The 19035-nt window shown below is 39.7% G+C and overlaps 2 protein-coding genes across 3 annotated transcripts in view; one reads left to right on the top strand and one right to left on the bottom strand.

Annotated features, from left to right (window-relative positions):
* Positions 1-3819: 3819 nt before the first annotated feature.
* LOC115528391 (myosin regulatory light polypeptide 9) lies at positions 3820-14113 on the bottom strand. 2 transcript variants are annotated; one of them, XM_030336487.2, is made up of 4 exons: positions 13966-14113; positions 8293-8491; positions 7657-7818; positions 3820-4819 (listed from the first exon to the last, which is right to left on the bottom strand). In XM_030336487.2, the coding sequence occupies exons 2-4, from the start codon at positions 8474-8476 to the stop codon at positions 4647-4649; spliced, it is 519 nt and encodes a 172-aa protein (XP_030192347.1). In that variant the 5' UTR covers positions 8477-8491; positions 13966-14113; the 3' UTR covers positions 3820-4646. The 2 variants fall into 2 exon arrangements, with proteins under 2 accessions (XP_030192347.1, XP_030192346.1); XM_030336486.1 differs by lacking the exon at positions 13966-14113 and adding an exon at positions 9504-9574.
* A 419-nt stretch (positions 14114-14532) lies between these two features.
* MYOM1 (myomesin 1) overlaps positions 14533-19035 on the top strand; it is a 165080-nt gene continuing 160577 nt past the window's right edge. The window contains 1 exon segment of the mRNA XM_032595461.1: positions 14533-15323. The gene's annotated coding sequence lies outside the window, so the exon portion shown is untranslated.

The raw sequence follows: 19035 nt of genomic DNA, 5'->3' as shown, positions 1-19035 counted from the left end.
GGGGATGCTGATGCTGTGGTCTTAATCTGATAACACTGCCCAAGGTCCAGATAATTAGGGAATGCATTTTCTCATAATTTGAAAAGCAATTTCTGAAATGTCACACCTGATTCTAAAATAATGACTCTTTCCCTTGGCTGCAATCTGCTCTTTGGTCCAATAGTATAATTTTTTAACACTCAAAATCAAGAATTTGGCTTCTTTAGGTCTTTGTCATAGAGCCCTTCAAGTATGGTCTACTACCATCCCATAAGCCCTCATCTTTGCCAGCTTAGTTAAGATCATCGCTGAGGGACTCTGACTGCACTTTGATTTTGATCTCCATATTTGTTTATAGAACTGCTTTCCAATACAATAGTCACCAACCACACGTGGCTATTTAAATTTAAATTAAAAACTCAGTTCCTCAGTTATATTAGACATGTTTCAAGTGCTCAATAGCCATATGTGGCTAATGTCCTTATTGGAAAGCAGAGACCATTTCTATCATCACAGAAAGTTGTACTGAAAAGCTCTGTTCGTAAAATAATTCTAGGGTATATTGTTCTTTAGATTCAAAAGAAAAACAATATTTATTAACGAAAAGCCAATTATCTAAATATCTAGCTCTTGGGTTATGGCTAATTAAGGCATATCCTTTTCAAAGATAACTGTGGTCATTAAAAAGAATGGTTACAAATAAAGGTGGCTATGCCAAAACATGAAAAATAATTTAAGCTATGTTAAACTAAAAACAAGGTGTATGTTCATTACAACTATAAAATGTATGTGGATAATAAGACATTATGGCACTACTTGAGTAGGGAGATAGACATCTAGTGTAAAGGATACAGGGACTTAAAAAATTTTAAAAAAAAGAAGGGGGGTGGCTGGGTGGCTCAGTCAGTTAAGTGTCTAACTTCGGCTCAAGTCATGATCTCTCAGTTTGTGGGTTTTAGCCCTGCATCAGGCTCTGTACTGACAGCTCAGAGCCTGGAACCTGCTACAGATTTGGTGTCTCCCTCTCTCTCTGCCCCTCCGCCATTCTCACTCTGTCTCTCTCAAAAATAAACAAACATTAAAAAAAAAAAACATACAGGGACTTGGAAGTTCAAGAGCAGGTAGAAATGAGAGAAGCAGCATTAGGGAAACTGGGCATTTCTTCCATGTGGGATTAGTTCCAGCAATACTTTCAAGAATAAAAAACCAGGTTTCAGGGAAATCGAGAAATTGTACACTAAAGGAGGACCTAGAAAGACACAAACAAGTCTAATTATTGGATCTACTCAGGAAATCTAAAAAACTACTTGAGCATCTAGTTGGTCCCAGGAAACTGATAGACTTAATGTATATTCTTAGTAAATCCTTATTACCACCTTTTAATATAATAAAATTCTAGTTTGAACTAATTTACTATCAAACAACTATGGACCTTTCTCCTAACCTCAGCCTTTTACTTAATCTCCAACTGCCATTAACTCCTATCGCCTATCCTTTCCTCTTTACAGAGGTAGAAGTATCCATTTTTATTTCTCTAAGGATAATCCTACAATGTGTGATCTAGGTTCTAGCCCTGCCTATCTCTTGGACATAATTCATTTTGTTTCACTGATTGTTTCTTCCAGTTTGTCTTTTTCCTCTGTCTACAAACAGGCTTGAATCTCTAAAGATGAGCCCTTTGATCCTGAACTTCCCTTCAAGCTTCTCTTCATTGCCAAGCTTCAGACCCCCGCTGGTAAACAGAACAAGAGTAACTTTTGAATACCTACTGTGTGCCAGACCATTTAGCTTTAGTGTTTCTAATTTTCACAACAGGCTCTAAGGGTACCATTCCTTTTATAGGTGATGAACCTGACACACGTGACCTGCCCAAGTCTACAAAGTGTGACTCTAAACCCCATACTACTCTTAGTCACAAAAAGTGCTGCATTATATATTAATAGATTATGTTCATATTATGAACCAGTAGCATTACTTCCATTTTACAAATGAATAGAGGTTGAGGGAATCTAATTGACCTAAGGTTATGAAACAATGTAGCAAAAATGGGATTAAAATGTAGATTAGCCTGACCCCTAAACCTAGGCAGTCTACTGTTTCATGCTGCACTATGGATTCTGCATTCGGAACCCTAACAAATCTAGTATAGGTGACCAATGACTTGATCTAGTGGCCTCCTTTAAACTTTCCTATATTTAACTTTTCTGTGTCTTAACACTATTGACTAACCTCCTCACTCTTGAAACTATTCACTTGGTTTCCACAATACTGTTTTTGTGGCTCTTCTTCTCCAAGCCCTTTTATCATCTTCTGATCCTTAACTTTTCTGCATATTCGTAAGTCTAGGTGTTATACCACTTGTCCCCTCTCTCTTCATACTTTGTAGGAAATGGTTGCCTTTCCTTTTCAGAATTTGATTTTACTAGCTTTGCTATCCTCCCTTTTTTAATCACAGTAGCACTCATCAATTCCTGCTCTTGAGTCATAGGCTCCTTGATAAATATTAAATTTGGGCCCTGAAGTCCAAATGATAATATAATCATAAGCAGGTAGATAAGGATGCAGTAGGTTGGTTTCATGAGAACTTTTGGAATGTAGGACTTTCATCATGGAGACTGGTTTTTCAGTCAAATCCACTTTTGGAGATGTTTTAGCTTTTTATTGGCAATTATCTTTGCTTAAGCAAACCCTAGTTACTATGTGGAGAATGCTATTACTTTATTAGAAGACTTATTTCATTCAAGGGAGACCATTCACTGTTCCTAATGGAAGCTGATTCTTTTTTTTTTTTCTTTTTTAAATTTTTTTTTAACGTTTATTTATTTTTGAGACAGAGAGAGACAGAGCATGAACGGGGGAGGGGCAGAGAGAGAGGGAGACACAGAATCGGAAGCAGGCTCCAGGCTCTGAGCCATCAGCCCAGAGCCTGACGCGGGGCTCGAACTCACAGACCGCGAGATCGTGACCTGAGCCGAAGTCGGACGCTCAACCGACTGAGCCACCCAGGCGCCCCTGGAAGCTGATTCTTTGAGAAGTTATTTGAAATGAAAATGCAGATACTATTAAGAGCTTATTTTAGTAGATGAGATCACTTTGTTTCCGTAGTGGAAACAATGTTATTTGGACGTTTATTAAAAGCAGAAGTGACCTTTTTTTTGGTTGAAATGGAAATTCAATTCAACAAACCGTATTTTAGCATTAAGGCTATGAGCCTAGAAAAAGTATTTTGCTTAACTCACTGAATGAAATTCAGAAACACATAAAGGGCAAAAAGTAGGTGCTGAGATTCTAACCTCAAAGAGGACAGAAGCAGTCTTGTTCCTAGACTTTTTACTTCTCTGTAAAGCTGGCTGCACCAGATTAAAGGATCTCACTCACCTATCCTGTTGAACGCAAAGGTCTGCTGCCTTGAAGGCATTCAGTAATTGTTTATTGAGTGAGGTAATGTCTTATTAATAGTAGCATAAAACATAAAGTTATTAGAGTAATTGTCAATTACTCATCTTTGTAGGCTGTCAACTCTTTAACCAACTTTTCCCCCCAACATTTCACAGTCTTTTTAAAACTCATGAGTATTTGAAAGTTAGATTTTTGAAGGCCGAAGCAAGTGAAACTCTACCACTTTCTGATTAACTCTGAAAACAGTCCTGCATTTTGCAGATAGCAGAAGTTATTTTTAGGATTGAAATAATGATCTCACTTTCCCAGGCATGTAGCTTCAGCTGTTTTGACTGTGGGGAGGTCAGGAATGTCCAAAATTCATACATGGACTCATGGTGAATCTCTCCATAAACAAACATGGTATTTCAATGGGGACTGTTGTATTAAAGAGAAACTACATACAATAAAAAATACTGGATTGTATTTCCAACATTTTGAAATTCAATACAAAAAAATCTTTTTGGTAAGAAGCATTCCATAAAACCTTTGGAGCTAAAATAGTTTTAAAAATTAGGACAAATTAAAATTAGGCTCAGTGGCCTGGTCTAATTTTAAATCACGTGATGCAATACACAAAAGCTTAGAACAGATAAAGAGGGACGTTGACATTTATGTAAAACTTAAAGATTTAAAGCTACCAAAGCTAGCATGTCTCTGCAAATCTATAGAAAATTATTTTTAAAACTGAAAGACAAAGTGCAAGAAACCCAATTAAGGCAGTTTAAACTGGATTTCTTTGGGAGGGGGAGGAATAAATATTAGAGATAGGATTGTTAGAGAAACTGGATGGAGTAAGGGAGAGGTCTAACAACCATATCTTTTTGTAGGCTTTGCCTCATCTACTTTTCTTTGGAAGAAGCAAGTAACAAAAGCCGATTTTGGTAAATAAGAAGTTTTAAACAAGCAAGTTTTTATCATAAAGTTTAATAATGGTTCAGAAAAAATTGAGTGAATAACTTTCTCTGAAAAAATATACTGAATCTGTGTAGACTGCAGTTATTGAGGGGGAGGGGCTGGTAAGTTAAATTGCCCTATTTTCTATCTGAAAATCATAAAAAGTCCCATTTCCAGTCTGAATATAGAGATGCATGTGCCCAAAATGGCTGAGAATAAATACAAGAAAGACAAAAGCTGCAAAGCTAAGGGCATGCAACAGACTCTAAGAGAACGTCTCAGAAATACCCAAAGTGGCAACAAGGAACGTTTGGCTGGAATTTGAAGTTCTTTCAATCATCTTTGTCTTTTGCTCCATGTTTAAGGATGCGCGTGAACTCGATGTAATTGAAATTCCCCTTTTTGTCGATAGGCGCTTCTCTGTACAGCTCGTCCACCTCCTCATCCGTAAACCGGTCTCCCATCGTTGTCAGCAGCTCTCTCAGGTAGTCTTCCTGGATGGTGCCTAAAGAATAAAGAACTGGGGATCAGAATACGTACTCCTCTGGGGATTGATTACAAGGAACATCTACACTTGACCAAGCATATAGTTCTTTATGTTAAGAACTATAAACTTGCAAATATATGAAATATGGGATCTCCACATGCTTAAGCCAGCCTCAGCAGACAGTTGCCTAGACAATGCCCAGATGCCTAGGTCTATCATCCTGTTCTGCTCTATCATCTTCCCTGCCCAAGTCTTCATAATAGGGCCTAAACCTACACCTAAACAAAAGCAGTAAAGTATGATTAAGGAATCTAAGCCTCATGGTTCCTTAAAGTAGCGTGAATGGTCACACTTAGTTTGGTTTTTGTTTTTGGTTTAAGTAAGCTCTATAGTCAATGTGGGGCTTGAATACATGACCTCAAGAGATCGAGAGTCACATGCTCTACCAAAGGAGCCAGCGAGGCACCCCTGGTCACACTTATTCTATAAGCAAATAACACTAAAATTAATACCATATCATAAATATCAATAAAATGCTTCAGTGGCAAGAATACTGAAGTCCTGAGGTCCAGTTTTTTTGTTTTTTTAAGATTTTATTTTTAAGTAATCTCTATACCCAACATGGGCCCAAATTCACAACCCTGAGATAAAGAATGGCATGCTTTCCCAACTAAGCCAGTCAGGGCACCCCATGGCATTGATATTTTTAAAAGGTTCTCCAAATAATTCACATCATGATTGACAGCCACTAATACTAAAGCAAAATTGATAAATGACCAAGAGATTCTGAAATTCATAAAGTAAAAAGAAAAATCTGAATTTTCTTTTTTGTGAAATTAAGCTAAAACACTGATGATACATTTCCTATGAGTTTAAATTATAAGGTCAGTTCACAAGAGCAACTCTAGACTTATGGGGTTTTTGCTAATTAAATTCTACATTTAAAAAAGCTCTTTAAATGTTAGTCTCTCAGCTTGTAGAAATAAATCCTCATCCCCAGCCAAGTCATTCAACTATCATATAAACCTATCATCAACGATGTGCAAGGAGCTGTGGTAGGTGTTAGAAGGGGTTACAAAGATGGGAATATAATGCTGTTGAAGACAGAGCCATGGCTCTGGGTGTGGGGAGAGATTTTGTGACGACTGGGAATAAGTACACAACTAAAACAGAAGGCCAGGAGAGAGACAAGAATATACTTTAGATGTGGAATGAAAGGATAGGCTTTAAGTTTTCCTGGAACCAGGAAAAAATATTATATAAAAACACAGCTAAGGCTCTATAAAGAATGTGACCATTGAGATAAGTTTGAAGAATGGATAAGATATTCTGAGACAGAGCATGAGCAGGGGAGGCGCAGAGAATTAGAGAGAGACAGAATCTGAAGCTGGCTCCAGGCTCTAAGCTGTCAGCACAGAGCCCGGGGCTTGAACTGAGGAATGGCGAGATCATGACCTGAGCTGAAGTCAGATGCTTAACTGACTGAGCAACCCAGGTGCCCTTGGATAGGATTTTTAACTCTTTTATGGCTGTATTCCCTTCCGTTAAAAAAAGTAGCAACTGCTCACAGTAAAAAGCTCAAGCAATACAAAAGTGACTTTAGGAGAAAAAAAGTAAGTTTCCTCTGTCTTTCCCTTCCAGGTATAACTGTTAAGAATTCCAGTTTTAAAGGGCACCTGGGTGGCTTAGTAGGTTAGGCGTCTGACTACGGCTCAGGTCATGATGATCTCACACGGCTGGTGAGTTCGGGCTTTGTGCTGACAGCTCAGAGCCTGGAGCCTGCTTTGGGTTTTGTGTGTCTCTCTCTCTGCCCCTCCCCTACTCATATTCTGTCTCTCTTTCCTTCAAAAATAAACATAAAAAAACAACAACAAGAATTTCAGTTTTAAGAGGGAGCAGGTGATATGGTAAGGAAGATACAGAGGGAGCAATGGTAGAGGTAAGTTAGGACAACAAGGCATAGAAGAGCTTGGAAGGAGGTTAGGAAGATGATACAGGAAGATGGTATACCTGAGGAGGCCTAATGGGGCCATATTGTGTGGAAACTATGCTTCCAACAGCAGACTATGCTTGGACTATTTAAAACAGTCCAAGTAATACGTAAATAAAGGGTGTGCCTTCCTTCTCAAAAACTTGCCATGTGAGTTACGCCCTTATGTTTCCTTTATATGCAATTGTGCCAAAGGATCAAGCATTTATGTTGTTAATTTTGAGGTTTTTTGAAAGTTAAGTCTATGCTAGCAGTATACTAAGCACTTTGTATAAATTATCTCATTTCCTCATCTAATAATCACAACAACACTATGAGGTAGGTAATATTAGTGTCCATTTTATAAGGGAAGAAAACGGAGGCTTAGAAAAAGTTAAGTAACTTGCCCGAAATCACATAGCTATCGCACAGAATAGGTATATAAAACCAGGGAGTCTGAATCTAGAGCAAAAGATTAGACACCAGATTTAAACAATCTCAGAGCTGAGAGGTACCTGATAAACAAATATGGGACAGTACTGGTATCAAGGTCTACAGCAATTTATACTTTATCCAAGATTGCCCTGGTAAAAGTTATTCATTCAACACAATTACTGACAGCCTAACCATTATGGAGTTATCCTAGTAAAAGAGTAATGTAAGTTTCCTAGAGAAGTTCCAAATACACCTATTAAATTGTAAATTAAATATTTAAGGGCAGAGGCAGTAAAATGAGTGATTAACATGCCATAGGAAAAGCCTGTCCAAAAACAGGTATGGAATAAACCTGAGGGTATTATGTCATCATATTTCAAGTTATTATACGTTTTAGTTACCACAACTAAAAATTAAATCACTTAGTAATTAAAGGTTACCTCAGACTTACCAGTTGCTTCTTCATCAAAGCAAGCAAAAGCATTTCTGATGACATCTTCTGGATCTGTGCCATTTAACTTCTCACCGAACATCGTGAGAAACATGGTGAAATTTATGGGCCCTGGAGCCTCATTCATCATGGCATCCAGATACTCATCAGTTGGATTTTTCCCTGAATAAAAAAGAGGGTCATAATTTTACTTACATCACAAAATGCATCAAGTAATCATCACAGTAAACTTTTTGACAAGAAAGATTATCATTTATGTAGTTTGCTGTGTATTCGTAATAGCAAAACTATTTGGGAAAAAGTCTTCTCGGTGAATAAGGCCTGTATTAAGAGTCTAGAGATAGTATGTTATTCTATTGGGATGACAGGAGGAATAACATTGCTCTCATAATCAGTATCAGTGTTTGCAACACACACACACACACACACACACACACACACACACACACACACACACACAAACACAGCTGGCCCCCAGCCCAATCCTGAGGCCTGTCCAGAAACTTGCAGGTGGTCCAAGGCCACACTTTGGGAAACACTGTTCCAGACTCTGAATCTTAGTAAACTACAGCATCATTAGACTGGCTTCACAGGCATTACAGAAATTCTCTTTATAATATTAAAGTTGATCATCACCCAGGGAAGCAAGCATATCATGCAAATCTTCCTTGTCAATGAAACCATCTCTGTTCTGATCAATCATGTTGAAGGCCTCTTTGAATTCCTGAATCTGTGACTGGTCAAACATGGCAAACACATTGGATGTTGCGCGCTGCGGGCGCTTCTTGGTGGTCTTGGTCTTCGCCCTTTTGCTCGACATGGTGGTAGTTAAATCCTAATTAGGAAGGGAAATATACAAAACACAAAGATTAATAAAAACTAAGCTGCATCAAACTTCCTGACATGTCTGAGCTACTTAGAGATGTGCCTAAAAACTACTCAGCAGGGCAGTATCACTTAGCAAACATCTGTCTCAACTAATCAATACTCTTACAGAACCAAACTACAAAGAGAAAAACCAACTCAACTTTGAGTTCACTCACCCTTAGTAGTCATAACATCTAATGAACAGTCCATCACTAACTTCAAATTCCAAACTGTAACTCACATAATTCAAAGCTCAGAGCATATCAACAAGATTGCATGTCCCCTGTGCTGCAGCATAGCCAGGTAAGTACTGGTTTTACACTTGGGGAAACAGTACTGGTTTTATACTTCAGTGCTGTGGCAGTACTGGGGAATACTAATTCATCTTCAACAAGTCTTTCCCACAGCCCTAGCCTAAACTAGCCGTCCCAATCTAAGGTAGACAGAAAGTAGGAAGGAAGACTAATTGATGGAATAGGTCTTCATCTCTTAATCTCCATTGTCAAATAGCATTCTTCCACTCGCAACTAACAATTTTCTTGCACCCTCACTTCTGGAATCAAAGTAGCTCATGAAAGAGATTTGTTGAAAAGCTAACTGGAAAGTCTAAAAAAACTATGAATTCACCTATAAGTTTTACAGATACGTCCACTCTGTCAAAAGCAATTTCTTGCATAGAGCCAAGCTAAGTCCCTTAAGGTGTGACTAAATTCTCTAGACAAAAGACATAGCGCAACAGTTTTTAAAGCTATTTATTTGTTTTAAGTTTTAGAAAACATGTTAAGAGCTAAGGAAACTACCTTTACTCTCTAATAATCTAAATTTATCCCTGTAAAATTCAAGTTAAAATAAAAAGAATGCCTAATAACAACTGAAATGGAAAGGCAATTTTCTTTTCAGCACTCAATCTTTAAAAGACTATAAAAATTTGTTTGATGTTAAAAAGCCCACAGTCCTCAGATAACAAAATGTTACCGTACCATCCTTCAGAGCTGAGGTGGCGATGGTAGTCGGCAAAACCTCTAACCAGGGAGACTAGGTCACTGTATTGAGTTATATTCTTCCAAGCAGGACTAAAATAGGCACTACTGATTTCACTCTCTGACCAGGATAACAATTTTAAAGCTTACGTTCTGAAAACAACATTTAGCTATGATGTAGCAAAACACTATGCCCTTGCTCTAAAAATAAATCTGTGGCCTGCAAAGAATGAAGCACTACCTAGATCTCCCCGCAAAGTGACCTTAGAACACAATGCTTCCTATGAGCTTAAAAAGTTGTTTCCTACATTCTTCCCGATTATACCACATCACCCAGACTAAATTCAATTACAGAAATAATTAGAAAAGCTCTGCCTCAGATTTTTTTAAAAAGCTAAATCTGTTCTCAGATTTTAGTAGGAAATTCCACAAAGGAGAGTCACAAATTCCAGTCCATCCAATATAGCACCCAGTGATACACTGGAATGTGCTGTTGGTAAGATATACCCTACACGACCCAGAAGTTATGATAGACACTCCTCCCTAATTTCCAAGTTTCCTTTAATCACAATTTGTGCGGCTGCCTTTCAAAATTTATCAGCACCATGAATGCCTATTTTCATTCTGTAACACCTTTTGGGGCAGCAAATACCATTATTTAATTTTTCCCTCTATTCTAAATGTACTTTTAAAAACTAGAAAGTTACAGTGTATATTATTCCACCATCTTTTAACTGTACTCAAGAACTTGGGGTTAGTGATCCAGACGTAATGAGTGACACATATTTACCAGTCCACCTCTCTTTGCTGTGTCTTTGCAAATCAAAGCATGTCTTTAAAAATCATCGGTTTTGTTTGACAACATTGTCTTCCTTTCATGAGGCAGGAATGTCAGTTATTTTAAGAACAAAGAAACTGATGAGAATTCTAGGTCAAATGGTTGACACATTTTTTAATCTATAAAAACTCAGAATACTAAATTTGATGGGAGTCCTCTAGGTACCTTTACATAAATATATATAAATACATATATATATATATATGAATTTTAAAGCATTTCCCATTGTTTCTTTTAATCATGCATTCTTTAAATTTGTATTCATTGTAAAAACGGTTTGTAAAAGTTATAAAGGTTTTTTTTTTCTCCCTTTGGTCAGCACTGACAGTGGTCTTTCACAGAATTTTAGCTCAATCAATACTTAATCATCAATCTTTAATATGATCGATGAATTATACCAAAGTGCATCAAATGTCACTAGTGTTGAAAACTACTTAAGAATTAAACGTAAGTCAATTGTCCTATCTTAAAAAGGTTAAAATATAGTTGGGGAAGCAACTATAAAGAAATGAAATGAGGGGTGCATGGATGGCTCAGTCAGTTGAGCGTCCAATTTTGGCTCAGATCATGATCTCACAATTTGTGAGTTTGAGACCCACATTGGGGTGGCTGTTGTCAGCGCGGGGCGCACTTTGGATACTCTGTTCCCCCCTCTCACTGCCGCTACCCAGCTCGTGCTCTTGCTGTCAAAAATAAATATACATTAAAAAAAAAAAAAAAGGAAATGAACTGATTGGTTAAATTTATGGAATGACGCATAGTTTTCATTCCTGAAGAACTCTCAAGTTAAAACAATGTGTGACAATAATGAAAAATAACTCAAAGGTGATACATGATTATTAAATACTGTGAGTTGAGGAAGATCTTTGTTTCTAAAAGATCGAGATGGTGGGGGAAGACCCTGAAAAATCTTGTACCATTTAGAAGCTAAGAGACATCCTTAGAATTAAGAGATTCAGATGTTAGTTTTAATTCTAAAAAATTAAGATAGTTACTTCTACCAAAAGCTGGTAGTATAATGTTAAGACAAGTTACTACCTGGGCCTTTTTCAAGGAGGTTGTGCTCTTGTCTATGAGTTTATCTCCCACCAGAAACTGGTAGCCTTTCAGCAATAGGGAGTTCAGCCTCACAGTAAGTTGTTCTAAAATACAGAAAATGTAGGGGCACCTGGTTGGCTCAGTCGATGGACTGTGCAACTCTTGATCTTGGGGTTGTGAGTTCAAGCCCCACATTCGCTGTGGAGATTACTTAGAAAAAGAAAATAAAATCTTTACAATAAGGAAAGCGTGGTTAAGTTTTTCCTACCAAACTAAAAGTATGGGTGGAATAAACACTGATGAAGAGGGAGCCATATCAGGAACAGTGCTATGATCACAAAGAGCAGATCACTTATGGTATTGTCACTGTCCTCCTTGCTACGATTCTAGTTTGTTATCCATTTTGACTTTCCCCAAACAAGCGAGACTATAGCTCTCTTTATGTAACAAACAAATGCACAACTCGTAGAAATTTAGGAAGCTAGGGTAAAAAACACTGAAAACATTTCATGCATCAATGTAAATATTCTTTATTTAGGATGGGAAGATGTAAGCATCTGAGATTTTCAAGTTATAGAATTCTCACTCATTCAAAGTTAGAGTCTGGAGTTTATTTCTGAAGCATTTAATGAAAGCTCTTTCATGTGAAGGCATATTTGTTGTATTAAACTTTAAAGCAGGGAAACTTGCAGAGCAGGCCTCTATGAAAAATGAAAGGATTTCAGATGCACAAGAAAGTGAATGAAACATAGTCAATGGTGGTCAAGAATATTCAGTTTACAGATCTAAAGGAGTATAACCTTGTTTTAAATCAGAAGACGTAAGTGTTGCTAGCAATGAATTTGGGGGTGTTTTAGCATGATCAAATAGGAAGAAACTCAATTCAGGGTTATGACAAAAGAAGGGATACAAATCATGTAAGGAAAATATTAGACTAGATTAAGTGGTAGAAGTAAAGGTCCTCAAAGTCTTCTTCCACACACCAAGGGCAACCAGAAGATTTTTCAGCATCTCAAGATATACTATGGTTTCATTTATAAAATAATATTAATCCATACTAATATTATACTTTGTTACTCTAGTTAGAATTCTAGAGTCTAGCATTTATTTTTTTTTTTTTAATTTTTTTTTTCAACGTTTATTTATTTTTGGGACAGAGAGAGACAGAGCATGAACGGGGGAGGGGCAGAGAGAGAGGGAGACACAGAATCGGAAACAGGCTCCAGGCTCTGAGCCATCAGCCCAGAGCCCGACGCGGGGCTCGAACTCACGGACCGCGAGATCGTGACCTGGCTGAAGTCGGACGCTTAACCGACTGCGCCACCCAGGCGCCCCGAGTCTAGCATTTATAAAGTGGTAATAGATATAAAATAGAGATGTTTCTTCTACAGAACTGATACAACTGATAGTATCCTAGGAAGTATGATACATTCTTTAAAGAAAAACTCCCATCTTTGAAAACACTTCCTAATGTGGTAGCATGTAGTATCTTTTTTTCCAAATCCAGACCAAATTTCCTACCTCATTTATCAACGTACTTCCCCCTGAAGCGAAGTTTATGCGATTTTTTTTGGTGCCATCCCCAGTTTTTTTAAAAATATATTTTCAGGTTAGTGCTTCTGTTCCAAATGAAGCGAGCTTTCAACTCCTATGCAAACTTCCGGTTAAAGGTAGGATTAGATCTCTTAGCCACACCCAAAAAGTTCTTAGCACTTGACAAAGGCAATTCGTTGTCAAGGTTCACATGCCAGTAAATGCTCACTCTTGAAAACGGAAAGCTTTTCTTGTTAAGTTTTATCAAAAGCCTTCCAGAACATGAAACAAATAGTTTTAAAAAACATTCACTTTCTTCACCTTCAGATAGAAAACATTTTCCACTTAAGTTAAAATCTCAACTGAACGCATATTTGTTCCAAAGTTCTGCTTTAAGAACTGATATATACTTTCATACACCAGCTCAACTACTTTAAAAGGAAACACTCTGGCAAACTGACAATAACCCGAGGTCTCCACCCAAAAGGAACATGGTATTGTATTTTGGAGTTTTCTCAAACGGCAGACTACACCCTCAACCCCTCTTTGTAAATTATCATTTAAAAAAAAAGTTCTAATTACAGAAGTGGATGCTGAGCTGAGGAAGCTGCTAATTTGAGTTGGTTATTCCTACTAAACGTAGCCACACAGCTGCAACAACAGCTGCAGCACGGCGGACACTGGGCTTCGGTTTTTGCGCAAACTCTCTTGAATCCGGCAAGTTTACGTTAGAAACTAAACATAGTCCAGGAGTCAGCGCCGCGGGGTTCGGGTTTCGCAGGCCCGGCTGTCGCCCAAGATCGCGGCGCCAGCGAGCTAAACCACACTCCTCTAGCTCCGACTTTGGGCAAAGGGACAAAGTCCGCGCCTCGGCTACTTCCGGGCGTGGCCTTCGATCCCAGAGCTGGCCCTTGGGCTCGAAACAAGGAACCCGCCAGTACACCTGCCCAGGTGCACTCCCGGCTCCGGTGGCCCGCTACTGCCGTCCCAGCCGCCCCGTCGAGATGGGCCCCCGCGATGGGCCTCGCGCACCTTATCGCGGGCACCACTCACCCTGCACAGCCGCAAGAATCCCAGCACTTCGGTAACCCCTTCGCTGCTCTCGCTGCCGCTATCAGCACTCTTCTACTCCCAAAGCCCCCTAAAACCAACACTTCCGGCCTCCGCTTAGCAAACCGGAAGGAAGCCTAGTCACCATTGTCGGCCGACAGAGTGGGCCTGACTTAATAGAAAGACGACGGGTGGGGGGAGTTGCCAGTGTCCTAGGAGGGCGCAATTTTGAACGAGTGCACAGGAAGGAGCATAAAGCGGGCGACTTAGAACATAGACGAATGTGTAATGGTTCGTTCGTGTAATTGTTCTACTGAGTTTCCATATTTTTGTACCTCCTCTTTCAATGTAGGCTTTTTCCCCCCTTTCCTGTTGGTAAATGGGTGAGCCTGCCCTGTGGGTTTGCCTCCCTGCACATTCCAGGGCACGTCCAGGGGCGGGGCCTGGCAAGCCCAAGTCCTTGTAGGGAAATAGCGCAGAGGGCTGCGCGGCCCACGTGACCCGCGCCCGCGCTTCCCAGAGGGCCAGACCCCGGCCGCCGGACGGTCGTGCGCCTGCGCGCGGGACTCACTCAGGGCGTGGGTCTCTGCCTGTGAGGTCTACGGGTAGGAGGTTCTATCTCTGTGTACTGTGCTGTTTCGAAGGGTCCCACCCCTTATACATTGGAGCAAACTTTCCTAAGTCCCTAGGGCCCTCAGCCAAGCGGCCACTACTTTTTTTTGGCCCAGGCGGATGTCATGAGGTCACGGATGATGAAGACTTCCTCCCTCTTCAAAACCGTTTGCTGTTTTTCCCACCAGAGCCCCGGTTAACAAGGGAAGTCGGGACCTGACTAGGAGGGAAGACAGGCGACCAGCAAGAGCTGACTAAATCTTGCCCCAATCTCTCACTGTGAAGCGGACTTGCGGCTTGGTGAAAATAGGGATTAAAAAGTGCGGCCTATGTTTTCTCAGCTCTCCTTTTCTTGGACAGCTTCTAACAATGCATCTCGTTAAAGGAAAGCCCGCCCCAGTTCTGTCCTCTGTCCTTTTCCATCCAGAGTCTGGTGAGGAAGAGAAGACTGTGGTGCTCACGGTCACCTCAGCTCTCTTGAGCTCAACTACAAAAGGAGTGAGTTGGACCGATATTACTCAGGATCGTCATCCCAGCCCTGAGGTTCAGTGCCTAGTTTGGCTCACGTGGCCAGAACAGTTCTGACGTTGGGGGTGGCTGTGGTTTTGGCCTCTCACTTGAATCACCCTGCTAAAAGGAAGCTAAAAGTTGCATTATTATGTATTCTGAATATTAACACACTGCAACTTCGAGGACCTCAGGAGCATTTTATCTACTAACCAATAGCATATTCCAAGGTTAACATTGAGGTAAAAATCACTGAAAAATAAATAACTGCCCTAATTCTATAGTGGGAGTGACACAAAGATGATTAGTTTCCTAAATGGCCTTGATATTAAGAATCTCAGAGGTGCTGGTAAAAATTCAAAATACTGGGTGCCTTATCTCCAACGTAATGATTCAGAATCGCTTTAGAGCAAGTCCTGTGAAGCCATCTGTATAACTGGGGTCCTAAGGAACTCTTAACACTTGGGGATGCAGAGCTAGACAGCTTAGGGCCTAAGACCTAGGCAGCGGCAGGCCAAGTCCAGACGGCTTAGAGATACGGGTACCGCAGTTTGGTTTTGGGGTCTGACTTGGGCAGCAGTGTGAGCACCCTGCAGTGCACTCGCACCTCCACTGAGTGGTGACCTGCCACCACGGAGACCTGGAGGCTTCCAAGTACTGTCCTTGTCTTCAGAAAGAAAACTTTAACCCACAATGAAATAGTTTAGTCTTCTCAGCTCGGAAGGAAGCAGCAGCATTCTTTTGCTTTTCTAAGTGTCAGATAATTGCCTTGTTTGCCTTGTTTCTTTCCTCTCAATCAGTCAACAGGTATTACACAGCCCCTGTATTTCCAAGTGTTGTGGTGGGTGTTGTGGTTTATGCTGTTTGAAATAGAATAAAGCTGCTATCTCTGGGGGGATTGGCGGAGAGGGAGTAGAAAGGATTGCAAAGGCACAGGGAGTGTCAGGGAACAGTTTGTAAAACAGATCGTTACAGTACAATTGCATAAGGCCCATAGAAGGAACATGGGAAGAAATAAACCTGTGTGGGGATTTGTGGAAGGTGGCCCCTAGAGGACTTTTGAAGAGCTGATTCTAAAAGTCAATGGGGAAGGGCACCTGGCTGGCTAAGTCTGTAGAGCATGCGACTCTCGATCTGGGGTGGTGAGGTCAAGCCCCCACATTGGGCATAGAGCTTATTTAAAAAAAAAAAAAGGAATTAAAAATAAAAGTTAAAAGTTAAAAAAAAACAGGTCAGTGGGAAAAGAGAGGAGAGGTTCCAGGCAAATGGAGGAGCATGCTTAATTGTCTAAAGGTTATCAGAGAAACTGGGTGATTGAAGAGGAATAGGAATTGTGTGGTCAGTGTTCATTCATTCCTTTATTCATTCCACAAGTAACTCTGGGTACACAAAGGTTAGCAAGCCACTGTGGAAAAATAAAAACCTTGATAAAATGTTTTTCACATTTTCACATGCATCTAATATATTGATACTTGTTTTAATGATTGGACCCACTGCCAAAGACCTCTGACTCTATAATGTCTCTATTCTTCTGACCCCATAAGAGATGTTTGCCCTCAGGTAACAATCTCCTTTTTACCTTAACTTTAGAGACTTGGGTTCTGCATCATATCCGCTCTTCAGCCTACTGAGTAACACTGAGGGCAAATCACTCAGCTGACCTCAGCCTCAATTTTCTGATTTGTAAAATGGGGATAACATCTTCCTGCCTACTTGATAGAGTTTCCTGATTAAATGAGATAGTTTATGTGAAAGGTCTTATTAAGTATAGAACAGTGGCTTTCAAACTTTTAAAACTTGCTGTATGAAATTTATATCACTACATAATACTTGAGTATGTACAATGTTTTCTAAGATTTCTATTTCAAAATTGGGCCATTTAACTTTTTTCCCATTCTGACTTCTTTATTGTACAGCTTTACTTTTTTTTTATTAATTTATTTTCAAGTTAGTTAACTTACAATGCAGAACCCAGTGATTCATCTCTTACATGTGACACCCAGTGCTCATCCAGAAAAGTGCACTCCTTAATGCCCATTACCCATTTAACCCACCTTCCCACCTCACCTCTCTCCAGCAACCCTCAGTTTGTTCTCTGTATTTAATTGTCTCTTATGATTTGCCTCCCCCTCTGTTTTATTGTATTTTCCCTCCCTTCCCTTATGTTCATCTGTTGAGTTTCTTCAGATTCCACATGAGTGAAATCATATATTTGTCTTTCTCTGATTGACTTATTTTGCTGAGTATAATACCCTCTAGTTCTATCCACTTTGTTGCAAGTGGCAGGATTTCATTGTTTTTCATCGCTGAATAGTATTCCATTGTATGTATGTGGGTGTATGTGTGTGTGTATGCGCATATATATATATATATATATATATATGCATGCCACATCTTTTTTTTTAAACTTTTTTTTTTTTACTTTTATTTATTATTGAGAGACAGAGCCTGAGCATGGGAGGGGCAGAGAGAGAGGGAGACACAGAATCTGAAGCAGGCTTCAGGCTCTGAGCTATTAGCACAGAGCCCAATGCAGGGCTCGAACCCACAAACTGTGAGATCATGACCTGAGCTGAAGTTGGATGCTTAACCGACTGAGCCACCCAGGTGCCCCTGCATGCCACATCTTCTTAATCCATTTGTCAGTTGATGGATATTTGGGCTCTTTCCATAATTTGGCTATTGTCGATAGCACAGCTATAAACATTGGGGTGCATGTGCCCCTTCGAATCAGCATTTTTGGTATCCTCTGGATAAATTCCTAGTAGTGCAGTTGCTGGGTTGTAAGGTAGTTCTATTTTTAATTTTTTGAGAAACCTCCATACTGTTTTCCAGAGTGGCTGCACCACTTTTCATTCCCACCAACAGTGCAAAAGGGCTCCTCTTTCTCCATGTCCTTGCCAACATCTATTGTTTCCTGAGTTGTTAACTTTAGCCCTTCTGACCAGTGTGAGGTGGTATCTCATTTTGGTTTTGATTTGTGTTTCCCTGATGATGAGTGATATTGAGCATCTTTTCATGTGTCTGTTTTATGCCATTTAACTTTTAAAAATGCTCTTCAAGACCTACTACGTGTGAGTTTATGATTCACTAATGCAGAGGTTCTCAACCACAGGTGACTTTTTTCCCCAAGGGAATATTTGAATACCTGAAGGCATTTTTGATTTTCACTGCCAGGGAGCTGCTACTGGCATCTCATGCATAGAGGCCAGGACTACTGCTAAACATTCCACAGTGCACAGGCTAGCCCCCTACAACAGAGCATTATTTGGCCCAGAACGTCAGTAGTGCCAAGGTTGAGAAAACCTTCCATTAATGTTTCAAGAGCTCAGAGTATATAATATTTGATTCTTACGGGTTACTATAATTATTAAAAGGACACTGTTGCCTCAAGGTGAGGCTTTTGTGTGAGACCAGAAAAATCTAGAGAGAAAGAAAGGAACTCCTGTTAATATGTACCTATTATGTGCTAGGTATTTTACCAAAGCATTTTTATCATTTAGCTCTTACAACAACCCTGTGAGGTAGGTATTATTACGTCCACTTCACAGATTAGGAAATAAGGCTCAAATATTTTGATAACTTGCCCGTGTTACCCAAAACGTAGTAAAAGAACCAGGATTATAACTCATGTCTCTGCTTGCCTAGGGGTAGGAGAGAAGGGAGGACAGGGACCAGTGTTCTTTACTCATGTATCCCTAACTCCTAAGATAGTGCCTAATTTTCCATGGGTGCCAGTAAATATTTGGTAACTGGTTATTTGTTCAAATGCACATAGCTGGTAAATGGCCTGACCCAAATCCCACATTTTGTTTTACAATTCTGTGCTCTCTTCTTTGGTTCAAGAAGGGAAACTCCTTACCCAAACAACAGAAAGTGTGGCTGAATTAACCTTTGGTATTTACTGCCAAAGTCAATAATTTCCTAGTGATCACTTACAATTTGTATTGCATA

The sequence above is a fragment of the Lynx canadensis genome, chromosome D3 (genome assembly GCF_007474595.2).
Source record: "Lynx canadensis isolate LIC74 chromosome D3, mLynCan4.pri.v2, whole genome shotgun sequence".
Classification (NCBI taxonomy): domain Eukaryota; kingdom Metazoa; phylum Chordata; class Mammalia; order Carnivora; family Felidae; genus Lynx; species Lynx canadensis.
This window is presented reverse-complemented; position numbering and strand designations above follow the sequence as displayed.